Here is a 14,571-nt window from a genome sequence, read left to right as displayed (position 1 = left end):
AGCCAGAAGCCGTCCTGCGGGGATGGGAAGAAGCCCACAGGCTCTTCTCTGCCTGGGCACGATTGAGCAGAGGGAGTTTCCTAGCAAGCCTTAGCCGAAGGGAGAGAGCTACAGCGATCCTAGTGCGTGCCCAGGGTCCCCCAGCCCCTAGTCAGCCTGCAGGCCCTGCTTAACCCTGGAAGGCAGCGAGGACGCAGTAGTGGAGGACGAAGACCGCGCCGCCGGCCAGGAGCTGCAGGATCGGGGCCAGAGCCCTCCGCCCGGCACCGTTGACGTGCACGTGGCCATCCAGCTTGAGACAGCTGGCCTTGGGGCCGGCGGGGCAGCACTCTTGGTAGCAGGTGGTGGCCACGCCACTGGCGCACACTGGCTTGCCCGTCTTGCAGGCTTTGCTGCACCCAGCGACATAGCTCGAGCCCGTCTTCTTCATCTGCAAGGAGGGAGGACACCGGGGTCAGTGTGGCCTGGCCCTGCCCGCCTCAGGCTCGCAGTCGCAGAGCCTGGCTGCCTACGCAGGCTTTCTGCTGGAGGCTGGGGAAAGCGAGCCCCGTGCCTGGAGCACCCCGGGGTAGCACAGGAGCCACAAACACCCCCAGCCAGAGCAACTGCAGTGTGGCTGCACCACCGTGCCCAGAGCTGCCCGCCCCGCTCCCGGCTCCCCGCAGCCCGTTTGCTGCAGCAGGCAGCTGCGGTACCTCGCAGAAGTCAAAGCCGACGATGCACCGGCCAGCAGGCTTCTTGCCCTTGAAGCAGCCGTCCCCGCGGCAGGAGAAGGTCGCGCACACTTTGCCCTGCGAGAGAAGGGGGGAGAAGCCGCTGGTGCACGGGGGCCAGGGCTGGAGGGGGCAGTTGGTGCTGGTGCCATGCTCCCTGTGGGGGGGGGGGACTCGCTCAGCTGGGTCCTGGGCTCTAGTCTGAGCTGGGCACTGTCGGGCAGGGCCTGCCCTGAATGAGCAGCTCAGACAAAGCCGGCGCGGTAGAGACGGCTGCATCGTGGGGGGGTCAGAGCCCCGTGTTACATGCAACCTGGGCGGTTTCTAGCAGGGGCTGTGGGATGCCCCATCCTCTCTCCTGGCATGGGCGAGAAGCAAACCCCCTTTGGGAATCCCCCCAGCGTCATGGGGATGTGACGAGAGGCCTGTCCGCGGGCCCATCTAGTGCGGCTCCCCAGCCTGCCCTGACCTACGTTTCTCGGGGGGGCCTTGGTGGTGCTGGTGGTGCTGGTGGTGGTGGTGGGCGCCGGCGTGGTGGTAGGCGGCAAGTCACCTGCAGCAGACATGAGAAAGGGCAGGTGAGGCCAAGCACGGGACCTCGGTGCCCGCGGGGGACCCGATGCCCGGCGCGCGGGCAGGCTACCATAGGCGGTGGCGTTGAGCTGCAGGCAGAGGGGCGAGCTGCAGCACTCCAGGGCGCACGGGCTGGCGCGCATGCTGCCGTTGGTCATGCACATCTCCGTGCCGTTCACCCCCCCGCACTCGCTGCTGCACCGGGCCGTGTAGTTGGCGCTGGTGACGCGGTAGAGCTGTGGAGACAGAAGAGACGTGGCACCAGCTTCTCGTGCCCTGCCAGGCCAGGGCCACACCGCCCCGCTCAAGAGCCAGCGCTCGCCAGCACCCAGGGGCCACGGTGCCAGAGGCGACTGGCCCCTTCCCCTGCACTGTGCCGGTGGCTGTCAGGGCGCTGGATCCAACCAGACCTGCCTTCCCTGCCCCTGGAGCCCAGCAGGATTGCAGCCCGCTGACCCCAGGGCCAAGCACCCCCATACCTCGCAGGAGGCGGCGTTGTGGCAGGACCCAGTGTCATTGGCATAGGCCGGATCCTGGTAGCATCTCTCCCCCGCGCACTGGAAGGTGTGGCAGGTGAGCTGCAGAGACAGCACGCGCCCGTGAGCACTGGACAGCCGCGGAGCCTGGACAGCCTTGCCCACCCACCATGCTGCTGGCATGCACCGCTGCAAGACGGCTTGCAGAGCCAGGCCGTGCCCGTGATCTGGCTTGGCCACCCCGCCGAGCTGCAGCCCCCGGCCCTGGCCGAGACAAGAACCGGAGCAGCGCTGGCGCATCCTTACAGGGCTGTCTGCCGTCCCGTTCATGCTGGGGACCGAAGACGTGGCATTGATCAGCTCGAGCTCTGCAAGACACAAGGACGCGAGTGCTGCGTCAGCACAAGGCACACCGCGCTACCCACGCACCGCACAGGGAAAGTGAAGGGCTGGTGGTCCCAGCCACATGCACAGGGCAGGGCATCCAGCAGGCCTTTCCCAGGATTGAAAATGCCCCATGAAGGGGCAGGGGGACCTGGGGCTTTCCAGCTGCCACGGCGGGACAGTAAGGGGAGGACGGATGGTGGTAAGGTCTCCCCAAATCCAGCTCTGCAGGGACAGGGAATGAGCCACCTGTCCCCGCCGGGTTGCCGGCATCTCACCTGCTGCAGCGAGAGGGCTCTGGGGGCTGAAGCGCGGAGCCAGAAGGCAGAGCAGGAGCAGGCCTGGAAGAGACGGAGATACACAGGCAGCGTCAGGGACCGGCCGAGGTCCAGGAAGAGCCGCAGCTTGGAGCGCCCGGCTGAGTCCCCAACGTCCCGCGGCCGCCTCTGCACCCGAACTCCCGGAGGAGGAACGACCCCCGAGCAGGCTGAGATGGTCCTCGGCCCCTCGCTCCAGAAACGGAGCTGCTCTCACCTGGGACGGGGCTGGCGTGGCGCGGGAGGCCTGCCATCCTCAGCTGGGGGCAGCTCACTCCGACTGGACCCTGGGGAGACACAGGCAGAGTCGGGCTTGTGGCCACGGAGCACGGCCGGCTGTCAGCGGCACAGCCCCGCGGGCACACTGGGTCCTGCCCACGGGCTCCCCCTCTTCCCTGGCTCACGCTGCAGGGGTGCGGCAGGGCTCCGGCTAGGCCAGCTCCCCAGCGCCGTCTGCAGTGAAACCCGGGGTCTCCTTGCAGCCACGGTTCATGCTGGGAAAGCCTTGCGAGTGCCCGCAGGGCAGGCCTACCCGCCCATCTCAACAGACCTGGCTTGGGACGGCTGAGGACAGACGTGCCCAGCTGCTGCCCGCCAGGAGGCTGCCCCCTTGCCCGAGGGGCATGGCCGCACTCACCCCTGCAGGCTGTCGCCCTGGCCCCGAGCGGCAACAGGAGCCTGCCGAGCCGCAGCGCCGAGTTAACGAGCTCCAAGCCAGGCCTCGGGGGCAGCTTCGTTGCCGTCCCAGGGCTCCGCGGCCCCGAGACAGCTGGCCTTGGCGCCCGCGGGACTCTGGCTTCCTCTGCCCGCTGGCACCGAGCGTCCACTCCTGAGCCCACTAATGGCCCTGGAGAGCTGCAAGGGGAAGCCGAGCGTCCCAGGGTGAGCGCTGCAGCCACCTCCAGTCGGCAGGGCAGAGGCGATGGAGCTCACGCCTTGCCCTGATCTTGCCTGGTAGGTGCCCTGCCAGCACTAACCCCAGGCTCCGGCACTAGGTCTGTGCCCCAGATCCCAGCAGGAGAAGTTGCCTTCCTGCTGGGCATGTGCTCGGGGGCTTTCCTGAGATTCCCTCCGGCTACCCCGGTGCTCGACTCTTCTCCTGGGCAGCCTGGGGCAGGAGGGGACCAGAGGCCCCTTTGCTCCAGGTCATTGCTGTGCAAGAGGCAGCGCCGCGAAGGCTGCACGCTCAGCCCGAGGACCGGCGCCAGCCCCTCCAGCCTGACATGGCTCTCCCCGAGGCTCTCCGAACCTGCCATAGCAACCAGCTGCAGGACCCCCCCCGGGCCCACGGCTCCCCGGTAATGATGCCTGCGGGAGCCCGTTGACGAGGCAACGCTGTGTTTGCCAGCATCTGCAGGGAGCGGAAGCACGCGGGGGCTGCCTGGCACTGAGGGGCCCGAGCTGCTGGGAAACCAGAGCAGGGTCAGAGCCAGCATCGTCCCCTGTCCTGCCTCTTCTCAGGCTGGACTCCCCCAGGGCCTGCACCAGGGAACAGCCCCCCATCGCCGTCGGCCCCCTCCAGTCACAGGGAGGGCTGAGCACAGACCATCACCACCTTGCATCCCCCCTTGTGCAGAGGCGCCTCTTCTAAGCACAGCGCCTTTTTGGGGGAGCCATGGCAACCCCAGTGCTCCAGGCAGGAGGGGCGGGTGAGCCCCTCAGCCCCACAAACCTGTTAGGGCAGAGACGTGGCGAGCAGGATGCAATGACCTACCTGGGCGCGGCCGGGCTCCAGGACCAATGTCCTAGTGCCCGGGACAGGAGCGAGGGGGACGGGAGATGCTGCGGCTTGTCCTGGCTGCACCCAGGCCTTGCACCGGCTACTGCAGAGGAGCGTCTGCACCTGGGGCTGGGGCAGGGGACGACTTGGAAGACACCTGTTTCCAAGCCTCCCCATGCAACGGCCCCTCAGGGCTCAGCCAGCAGCAAGCACAGCCCATTCGCTTGGGTGCCTAATTGGCAGGGCACGTAAACAGGCAGAGGTGCCACTCACCACCTCCCCTTGCAGGAGACGGGGATGCTCCGGGGCTAGGCTGGACGGGGCAGGTCTCAGGGTCAGCAGCCACCGCCCTTCCACATCATCTCTTGCCCCAGCATCATGCGTGAAATCAAGGCCGCCGGGCACTGGCAGAAGCAAATGGCATGGGCCTGGACCAGCCCAGTGCAATGTGCGGGACATCCATCAGGCAGCCTGATGCAACAGGGAGGGAGACTGCATCAAGTCAGCATGGCTTCATCCTGGTCCGAGTCAGTGCCAGCACTGGCCCCTCTTGGCTTTGGGCTCACGCTGGGCTGGCCTGGATGCAGAATCAGGCAAGGTCCCAGGGCCGTCTCCCCATCCCTGCCCTGGCTCTCTTCTCTGTCACGCTCACTCACCTCCAACCGCTCTGCAGCCAGCTGCTGGAGCCGGGGTGGGTGGGTCGTCTGTGCTCAGCCGTGCTCGCTGCCCAAGGGACGTGCAGCTCAGGTGTGACGTGCCGGTGCCAGGCAGGCAGTCCCACGTCTCTGCCAACAGCCAGCAGCTCAGCCCATCAGCCAGGGAGAAGCATTTGCTACCTGCCCTGTTGGGGGCTGCCAAGGGAGGTGCCTGCTGCTGTGCAGGGAGGGCCTTCACTGGCTGGACTGGCAGTTCTCTGGTCAGCACCACCCCTTCTCCATCGCCTGCTACTCCCATGCTCCGGTGTGGGGAAGGAAGGGATGGTGGGGAACACAGGATGCTCCCTGCAGGGCAGAGACCCCCAGAAGCAGCAACACCTGCTGCAAAGCCCAGCAAGGCTAGAACTGAGCAAGCAGCCCTGCCATCTCCCAGCTCTGTGCTTCTGCCGTCTTTGCACCCACTTTGCCTGGGCAGAAGAGGCAAAAGCACTTGCTCCGGCAACTCTGCATTGCCATCCTAGGGCTGCAGGCAGGGCTGGGGTCGCTCCACACAGGGCAGCTGTCTTAAGCCCCCTCCTGTTGTCCTGCTCAGTGGATGAGCCGCCCCTGCTGAATTCCACCAGCCTTTTCAGGCCAAAGAGAGGGCAGGGGTAATGACTGCCTGCCTAATTAGCCTTAATTACATGCTCTGTCATCCCAGACCCGCTCCCCCACAGGAGCTCTGGCCACTGGGAGTTTCGAGTAACACTCCCAACCAAACAACCTTGCCAGGCAGAGGAGCCCAAGGGAGATGGGGCCTTGCAGCAAGGGCAGGGCCCTACCCCATACAGCCACTCACCACAATGACCCATTTAGGGAGAATTACTGGATGTTCCTAGTGGGGAGGATAGGGGCAGGTAGTCAGTCCCCAGAGATCACAAGGGCAGCTTATATTACAAAGAACAGGACAATGCAGTAACCCCCCCACCCCCGTGCCTTCTGCCTGCCTCCACCAGACCCTGTGGGTGTAGGGGCTTTGCTCAGTGGCTCCAAAGCTCACCAAGCAGTGCCTGCAACCAGCCTCATGTAGGTGCCAGTTTCACCACCCCTAGAAGCTGAGCTCCTACAGCTCTGCATGCTTGCCCAAAATGAAGGCAAATCTCGCTGGCTTGGTAACAGTCACTCCTATTCCACTTCCAGTACCCAGGTACTTGACCAGAGCTGCATCCTCTAGACAGTTCCCAGAGACAGCCAGGCCCCCCACACAGCCAGGCATCTCAAAAAGCTTCACTCATGTGAGCAGAGGGAACTGTTTGACAGCCTGAGTGGGGACTGACCCATACACAGAAGGGCAAGCAGTGCCTGTTGAAAGGGACAGACCCAGCTTAGGCTGTGGTGTGGGTGCCCTCTACCGAGCGGTTCTGCAAAAGGCAGCCGAGACCCACCCAGTGGCAACGGCTGGTAACGAGCACGTGGATGACAGTACTCTTCAGCCACGAGAATGGCAGGAGCAACGCCTGCCGCCTCTGGGACCAAGCAAGGAACGACAGCATTGAAGTGTGGGACTTCCAGTGCAAAACATGACACCGACACAGGTGCCAAGGCCCATGGACAGTCAGGCTAGGCCCTTCCACGCCAAGGCGAGGTTTAATCAAGCACAGGCTGGAGCCCCCAGAGACACCATGTGCTTTATTCTGCATCCCAGCCAGACACAGCCAAAGTGTCTCCCATCTTCCTGTCCCAGCAACACAGCTCCACACACAACACATGAGAAGGGTCTTTGCACTGGGGCCAACCCAACCCTCGACCAAATTGGCATTGCCCATCAGACACAGGGAGCCATCAGGGTCCCACTGGCGCTAAGTGAGACCCCAAGGAACATACACACTGGACTCAAATGCATGTTCACGTGCACTCTGTCCCACCAGACCCAGTAGGTGACAGAAGCGTGGGGCTGGGATGGGATGATGCTGCTCAGCAGGGAGACGACAGGCATTTCCTTACCAGGCTGCAAATGAGACCAAGCTACTCGGCATTTCCTACAGCAAAATCCATTTATTTTTTGTAGCATCACTTTAGTATAAAACACACTGAGCTCTCCCAGGCTTGCCAGTCACCAGCAGGAAGGGGCTCTGCGAAATGGATGTTCATGCAGAACACAAAACACGCACACGGAGAGGGGAATGAACAGGCTCTGGATGCTCCACCAAGTGCCCTGGATGGAGATCTTGGAGCAAAGGGCTACAACAGCCCCTGGCGCTTCAGGTCTTCATAGGTCTTTTTGTTTACCACGTTCCCACTGGAATCCTCATATTCCTCCTGGAAGGGAAAGGCGAGTTGCAGTTACCTGGACGCAGCATGAAGGGGCCCAGAGAACCTGGTCTGAAATTCAGCTGTACCTACACACACTCAGTTGCCCCAATTCCCGCCAGGAGACTCTGATTTCCCCCAACGCCACACCTCTCTACAGGTCTCCAGACTGCAAGGAGAAGACATGTCTGTCTGCACTAAGGAGGGTGAAGCATACTGGTCTGACAGAGGGCTGCCCTGGGGAGAATTTCAGCTGTAGCTTAGCAGATTGCCTGTTGTTTAGATGAAAGTATCTCCCTTCCAACGTGCTAAAGATAGGAGGGCAGGGCTGTATGTCCCCAGTGAGGACCCAGCAGCATGACCAAACAGGACTTATGTAATAAGCAGGGCAGGCAGCAAGCCCTGGTACTAAATTCTGCAGGGTAACAAGGGAACCGCTCCAGAGACACCCAGACATGTGACCCCTGCTCACCTCTGTGTCAGGCTGCCATCTCTCTGAAGCTTTCTGTTGCTTCAGCTTTGCCCACACTGCAAACAGAGCCAGCAAGGACAAGAAGGTCACTTCCTTTGAACACCAGCACGTAGCCTGCTGATAGGCACCACACAGTTGCACAGCTTAAAGGAGCCAGAACACAGTGGCTGAGCCATTACCTGGGAAGCTCCTTGTGTTACAGGGAGAGGTCTGGGCCCTGAACAGCACATGACCAGACTGTAACTAGGGTTACATCTAGTCTCCCCTGTTACTGACAGACAACCAAGGTGCTGACCCAGAGAGAAGGCCTGCCATTCAGCAAGCAGGAACAGTGAGCAACTCCCACACGTGCCCTGAAGAACAGCAGAGGAAACAACTCCATCTCCTCCCTGTTCTGAACAGAGAAATGGGGTGATATGACTGTGGCACCCATTCCTGCCCGGGGTAGAGGGTTGGACCCGATGATCTGTTTAGGTCCCTTCCGACCCTAAGCACTATGAAACTATATGAAATGCTGACATTACTTACATGAGACTGCGTCCTCAATTTGTGTGACGTTGGCAAAGTGGGCGGTGTTGGGAATACCCAAGCATCTCATCCCATGAGCGTGGCGCCACTCCTGGGGGCAGAGTGAGATTGGTGAGCAGGAGAGAACAACACAATGTTCCTGAAGTCAGGCAACAGCACCCCTGCATAAGAACACTGAACCTCTCCCTTCCCCTGCCACCCCAATCTAGAATTTGGAACACCACAGAAGCAACCGTTCTCCAGACTTTCCAATCTTGTCTCCTATTCCGACATCACTGTATCTACAATCTGTTTCCTTTGCGAGCCTCTTACAGCACAAAGAAAGGGCGAGAAACCCACTTTGACCATGAGGACAGCAGAATGGCAGGAACACAGAATTCATGCCAGAGATTCTCAGTGGAACTGCTTAGTCCTGACAGAGGCTCACTGACAAGGCAGGAGAGGAATTTCCCCAAAGTGAACAGAGGCCACACACAGAAGGTTTGGTCCTGCCCACCCCAACACTGTCTATGTAAAATTCACCTTCATGTAAACAGCACATGTGTGAGATGCAGAAATGCACAGTTCAGGAGCCCCTTCATTCATACCTTTTATAATTGGGCTCTTATGAACCACAAGCAAATTCCAAGAAGACACAGCCAGGTACACAGCATTTCCACTAACAAATGCAGGTACCTGAGCATGTGCATGTAACACCCCAAAAGGCCAATTAGTGCCTGAATGTGCTCTAAAGATTATTAGCAAGAATCTTCAAACTGAACCAGGCTTGATTGGATTCATCAACCAGGCTGTTGTAATAAGGAGTTTGCCAACAAACTGCCCGTAGCTAATGTAGCATCACTTCCATACTGGACACTGCAATCCCTACCGCCCAGGAGCGGGACCTTCCACAGATAAGGAGAAAGGTTGTTTAAATGCTGCCTTGGAGAGATCCAGACAACATCCCCTGAAAGCAGCCACACCAAGCAGGAGCTCAAATGTGATGCCATCACCTCTGGGCCTGAAGGCATCAACCCCTAAGAAAGACTATTCACTCACAAGAACAACCCAGAATATAAGCTGATGTTTCAATGTCATGCTAGGACTTACTGCAAAGTGCCGTTGGAAGGCCTTGGGCCCCCGGTAGGTGTAGTTACCGCAGATCTCACAGTTATAGTTGATGTTCAGCCCATGCAGTTTGTATAACCAATAGGGGATTGGCTAAAAAAAAACAAACAAACAAAAAAATCAGGACAGGCACATCTTAGGTCAGAGGGCAAGAAAGGCTCAAACTACAGGGCAGTGGGGATGCAGCCCAAGATCAGTCTCCTCACCTTGCCATCCCAGCCCAGAGGCAGGTTTTTGGGGTTGTAGATGATTTCATTATCCTCATCTTCGCTTTCGCTCTCACTGATCTGCTCTTCCTCCTCCTCCTCCCTCTCCTCCCCTGTGCGCGCTTGCTTCCGCTGCACATTCTCGTGGGTGAGATGTCTTTGTTCCTAAGATGCCGGGAAGGACACAAGTATAAGAACTGCAACAGGTTGGCAGTGGGCGAATAGGAAAAGAGGATAGCTTCAGCAGCATCTGCTCCCAACTGCTCTGCTTTGCAAACAAGAGCTCTCTGCCCGTTCTACTTGGAACAGGAGACCAAGCACAATGCGTTTCTGACCAGGAGGTGATTGCAGTAAGCCTTAATTATGATTAGCATGAGCAAGCTGCTTATCAGTGGTGGCTGCTACCTGGCTGAGAGATTGACATAAGAACAAAAGGCAAGTGCAAAGACACGAATGCACGATTGCTCTCAATCTCCTAGAGATAAACCATTCTCTCCCTGCTGATACAGCAGACACCCAGAAGTGAAGCTGTCTAAAGGGTCACAGACTTTCACAGCAGAAACAGCCTCCCAATGTGCTGCTCACAGGAGAGAGCCAATCCTCTGCACTACCAGCTCAGGAACGTGAACTCCAGTGCACGTGAGCTTCTAATTACTGCTGACAGGAACAAACCATTTAAGCCTCTGTTGTGAGAGGCACCAAGTGCTTAAGGCACTGGACATAAGAACTCCCATCCCCACACAGTGTTTAGGAAAGGCTACAGTGGAAGACAGGAAGGAGCTTCCAGTAACTGCTTGAGGGCACCTGAAGCTCAAAGGGAAGAAGTAAAACACCTTACCCCAAGGATTTCTACATACTCGTAGATCTGAGCTTCCAGGAAGGCAAGGTCCTTGTTCCTCTCTGTGTCCCTACAGATAGATAGGAAGACTGGGTAAAATCCCTTGAAGCATGGCAGATGCCCTGCATATGCTCAGCCTTTAGAGATGCATGTGACCAGCAGCTACTAAGAAAGCAAGGAATCAAACATCCCATATGGTGTTGCTTGCAGGAGGGTCAGGCCTGCATCTGCCCGCTTAGTGCTCATTTAACCCCAGTGTGCACAGCATCCTAATGCTCCAGGAACATCTTGACCCCATCACTTGTACCTATGAGGGTTAGGATGTCTCTTACAGAAGGACAACAACAACAAAAAATGAAATAAAACAAAGAAGGAGACAACCAAGGGAGTGGGTCCAGTCCCAGCAAGGGGCCTCAGTCACCCTAGGAAGGGAATCCTTGGGGACTCACCGTTTGCTTCCTTTTGTCTTTGGGTTCTTGGCAAACAATGAAGGATCAAGCGCCTCCAGGGACTTGCCTTTTGTGCCAAACAGCCTCTGAGCCCGCTCCTCCAGGGTCCTGAGGAGACACAAGGAAGGAAAGGGGAAGCCAAGAGGCAGCTTTACCTTAAGTATGTTAAGCGCGCACAACCGATTACATTCCAGATCAAACTAGAGGTGTGCAGTTTTCCATAACAAGCACCATGTTCCAGTGATCAGAGGAGCAGGGCTTAGTCTCTTGCATTAGACATGCTTTCCCATGTGCTCTTTCAGCCTATTGCTCCACATTACGAGCTAAACTCCAGTATAATTCTGAGTTCATGGCATGACCAGTTATTGGAGCTTTCTAAACAGCAAAATGCTTTGTCTTATACTGAAAGAATTACTGCACTGATCTTTGGAACGAGAAAGGACAGATACTCCATGCAGAAAGGAGACAAAGGGGAATAAACTTACCCTCCACATTTCAGACCCAAAGCCAGTAACGCAGATTTCAATCTGTCCAGTCCCAGGGAGGCCAATTCCTGCACAATTAAAGTAAATTATAATTTACAACAGCCTTGCTTCCAGGGGCTGCTCACAGCATGCCCTGAGCAGGAGTATATGCCCCATCCATTTCAGACCAATAAAGCATTAAGTAAGGCAACTCACTCCTCCACAGGGCAATGGCATTTATGGCAGAAGCCTGACCTTAAGTTCCAAGTTATCCCACCTCAAGTGATAGAAAGCAAAGGCCACCTCCTGTCCCTTCTCCACAGCAAATGGCTGTGAACCCATTATATTTCAACAAATAAAAGCTCAAAAAGAAGCAGAGGAGAGTGGGTTCCAGCAGGGATCCCATGGGATAAGTCCCATACTGAGAACGTACCTCCCATGAAGAAAACGCTGAGAGATCCAGGTGGGCTCCGGCATGGGTGAGCGCACTGCTGGTCTCTTTCTGCCAATAAAAGGCACATACATTGCCCAGTTAGACTCCAACAGAACCCAGTAAGCAGAAACGCAAAAAGTATCCTAAAACCCCAAGAGCAGCTTTTCCACTCTTCAGAGGGACTTCTTAGCATTAACCAATGCAGATGAAGTATCTGAGAGAGCTCCCACATGTTGAAAAGTTTGCAAGCAGCAAGCTTTGTACAAACTGCTGTGGCACACAGCTGCACTCTGCTGCCAAGCTCCTAGCCTCTATAGCTTTTCTACACGGGCAGGGTGTACGTGAGCTCACCGGCCAGCCAGGGAACGTGCCATTTTCCCACTTCTTCTCAAACTCAATCTGAATCTTTCCAAAGAGTTCGTTCTGATCCAGCAGCGGCTTCACCCGATCCGAGTAGTCCTGCAGGTACTCAAGGAGCATTTCAAGATATCTAGGAGAGAAGCCACCCGCACAGATCAGTCAGTATAAGTGCTGGCCCAGGCCCCGGTGCATCACACACTCAACACACACTATGCCCCTCAACCCACAATTTACTACAGTGTTTCCTGATACCTCCCTTCCTCAAAAGACATCAGTCAAGCTGCTTTGAACAACTTCAGGGATTACTTCAAGAGAAACCACAGCCTCCCTGAAACTGCACCTGTTTAGCATTTGTAAATTACCGAGACAAAATACACAGTTGATAAGTGCAAGCCGCTCAGGCTGTATGCATTTAATCACCCTTGCAATTTAAGCTAGGATGGTCCTAGCTTTGTAAACAGCAGACAATTTGTCAACAACAAAAGAGGCTCAACATTCATGTGAAGCAACTTATCTAGGAAGCTTACAGGCTCAGGAAAAGAAATGGACAAGTAGCTGCAAGGGAAATAAATACACTCACTAGCTGTTTGTACACAGATATGAAGCAGTGAGAGAACAGAGCGTGATTCTTGTTCCTGCTTCATAGTTTCATAGTTTCTAGGGTCGGAAGGGACCTGAGTAGATCTAGTCCGACCCCCTGCCACGGCAGGAAAGATTACTGAGGTCAAATGACCCCAGCAAGGTGTTCATCTAAACTCCTCTTAAAGACCCCCAGGGTAGGGGCCAGCACCACTTCTCTTGGAAGTTGGTTCCAGATCCTAGCTGCCCTGACCGTGAAGTAGCGCTTCCTGATATCTAGCCTAAATCTACCCTCTACCAGCTTGTGACCGTTATTCCTGGTCACTCCTGGCAGTGCTCGGGGGAACAGGGACTTCCCCACTGCCTGTTGAACCCCCGACTAGTTTGTAACAGGCCACTAAATCCCCCCTCAGCCTTCTCTTCTGGAGGCTGAACAGGTTCAGGTCCCGTAGCCTCTCCTCATAAGGCCTGCCCTGCTGCTCCCTGATCATATGAGTGGCCTGCCTCTGGACCCTCTCCATGTTGTCCACATCCCTCTTGAAGTGCGGCACCCAGAACTGGACGCAGTACTCCAGCTGAGGCCTGACCAGTGCCGCACAGAGGGGGAGGATCACCTGCTTGGACCCGCTCAAGATGCATCTGTGGATGCATGACAAGGTGCGGTTGGCCTTCCTGACAGCATCCCCACACTGCCGACCCATGTTCATCTTGGAGTCAATGATGACTCCAAGATCCTTTTCTGCCTCTGTACTGACAAGAAGGGAGTTCCCCAACCTGTAGGTATGGAGCCGGTTGTTCCTCCCCAGGTGCATCACTTCGCACTTGTCAGTGTTGAATCCCATCCTGTTTTCATCTGCCCACCCTTGTAACCTGTCTAGGTCCGATTGTAGCCTATTGCTTCCTTCTAGAGTGCCCACATCTTAGTGTCATCAGCAAATTTGAACAGGGTGCTTTTTACACCCTCGTCCAAGTCACTGGTGAAGATGTTGAACAGTGCGGGCCCAAGGATGGAGCCCTGCAAAACCCCACTGCCCACATCCCTCCAGGCTGAAAATGATCCATCTACCACCACTCTCTGGGTGCGGCCCTCCAGACAGTTGGCGACCCAAATGACTGTGTGGGTGTCGACACCACAGTCCCCCAGTTTCTTAATGAGAAACTTGCATTCACTCCTCACATATTTAAACACACTTATGGCCAGATCTGCTTTATTCCTATCTTGGTGGACCTTCCCTGGCAACGTCATTCTATATGGTATCTACCAAGCTCAACACATTGCTTTCAAATATGGGATCTGCAGACGGCAATGCCATGATGCACATCTTATACTGGTCCAGCACTCACCAAAGGAAATGCTTATTCCAATGGGATCAATACTGTAGCAGTACACCTCTAAACCAGGATGGCTTCATTACATAAAAGTTATACCTGCAGAGGGCAAACAGGCCTACTGCCTGTGCCCCTGCCACCTAGCTGGGACTCGCAGTAAGAGCTGCTTAGTGAGTTACCAGACAGCTGCATGTCTCTTCCTGATGCTGATGTAATTTACACAAGGATACAAAACAGATGCCAATTCAGCTGCAGTGTGTGTTCATCTTTCCACAACCTTTATAGTCAGGAACTTCAGCAAAGTGCTTCCAATGTAAACACTGGTTCAGCAGTATGAGCAGAAGCCCAAGACCAGGACAAGACCTGGGTAGCTTCCAATACTTCTGCCTCATTACACAGCCACATTCAAAGATGAAGCAGAAATGGGCGCTACATTTTTATTGTCATCCTGACAAATGAGACAGTTCTCATATCTCGGAGCTGTTGTTCCCAGCTCTGCAAAATTCTGCTTTATGCAACGTTTCAAACATTTTCTTCCCAACCATAAGGGCAACGAAGATAGAGAGCACCATTCCCAAGAGCGCTCAGCACGGAGCTAAGCCCACTCCAGCTGAAGTCAGTAATAATTCTGTTACGGACTTCCAGCAGAGCAGACTTAAGCCAACACTGGCATTTTTT

The 14,571-nt window shown here is 56.3% G+C and overlaps 2 protein-coding genes and 1 long non-coding RNA gene across 3 annotated transcripts in view; all 3 read right to left on the bottom strand.

Moving 5' to 3' along the window:
- On the bottom strand, positions 1–1,763 carry LOC109293944. The gene is made up of 5 exons (XM_019512094.1): positions 1,743–1,763; positions 1,357–1,522; positions 1,187–1,266; positions 696–836; positions 1–430 (listed from the first exon to the last, which is right to left on the bottom strand). The coding sequence occupies exons 1-5, from the start codon at positions 1,761–1,763 to the stop codon at positions 170–172; spliced, it is 669 nt and encodes a 222-aa protein (XP_019367639.1). The 3' UTR covers positions 1–169.
- An 8-nt stretch (positions 1,764–1,771) lies between these two features.
- On the bottom strand, positions 1,772–2,500 carry LOC109294263. Its single transcript, XR_002096499.1, has 3 exons — positions 2,425–2,500; positions 2,069–2,130; positions 1,772–1,864 (listed from the first exon to the last, which is right to left on the bottom strand). It is a non-coding gene; the product is annotated as an uncharacterized LOC109294263 (long non-coding RNA).
- A 4,350-nt stretch (positions 2,501–6,850) lies between these two features.
- SF3A3 (splicing factor 3a subunit 3) overlaps positions 6,851–14,571 on the bottom strand; it is a 12,455-nt gene continuing 4,734 nt past the window's right edge. Inside the window, exons 8-17 of the mRNA XM_019512538.1 lie at positions 11,977–12,115; positions 11,626–11,694; positions 11,214–11,281; positions 10,729–10,836; positions 10,280–10,349; positions 9,442–9,606; positions 9,218–9,328; positions 8,129–8,219; positions 7,601–7,656; positions 6,851–7,137 (exon numbers count right to left, since the gene is read on the bottom strand). Of these exons, the coding sequence (XP_019368083.1) occupies positions 7,060–7,137; positions 7,601–7,656; positions 8,129–8,219; positions 9,218–9,328; positions 9,442–9,606; positions 10,280–10,349; positions 10,729–10,836; positions 11,214–11,281; positions 11,626–11,694; positions 11,977–12,115 (955 nt within the window). The 3' untranslated portion in view covers positions 6,851–7,059. The remainder of the gene's footprint in view (positions 7,138–7,600; positions 7,657–8,128; positions 8,220–9,217; positions 9,329–9,441; positions 9,607–10,279; positions 10,350–10,728; positions 10,837–11,213; positions 11,282–11,625; positions 11,695–11,976; positions 12,116–14,571) is intronic.

The sequence above is a fragment of the Gavialis gangeticus genome, unplaced genomic scaffold, assembly GCF_001723915.1.
Source record: "Gavialis gangeticus isolate Ggan-Ray unplaced genomic scaffold, GavGan_comp1, whole genome shotgun sequence".
In the NCBI taxonomy this organism is placed as follows: Eukaryota; Metazoa; Chordata; order Crocodylia; family Gavialidae; genus Gavialis; species Gavialis gangeticus.
This window is presented reverse-complemented; position numbering and strand designations above follow the sequence as displayed.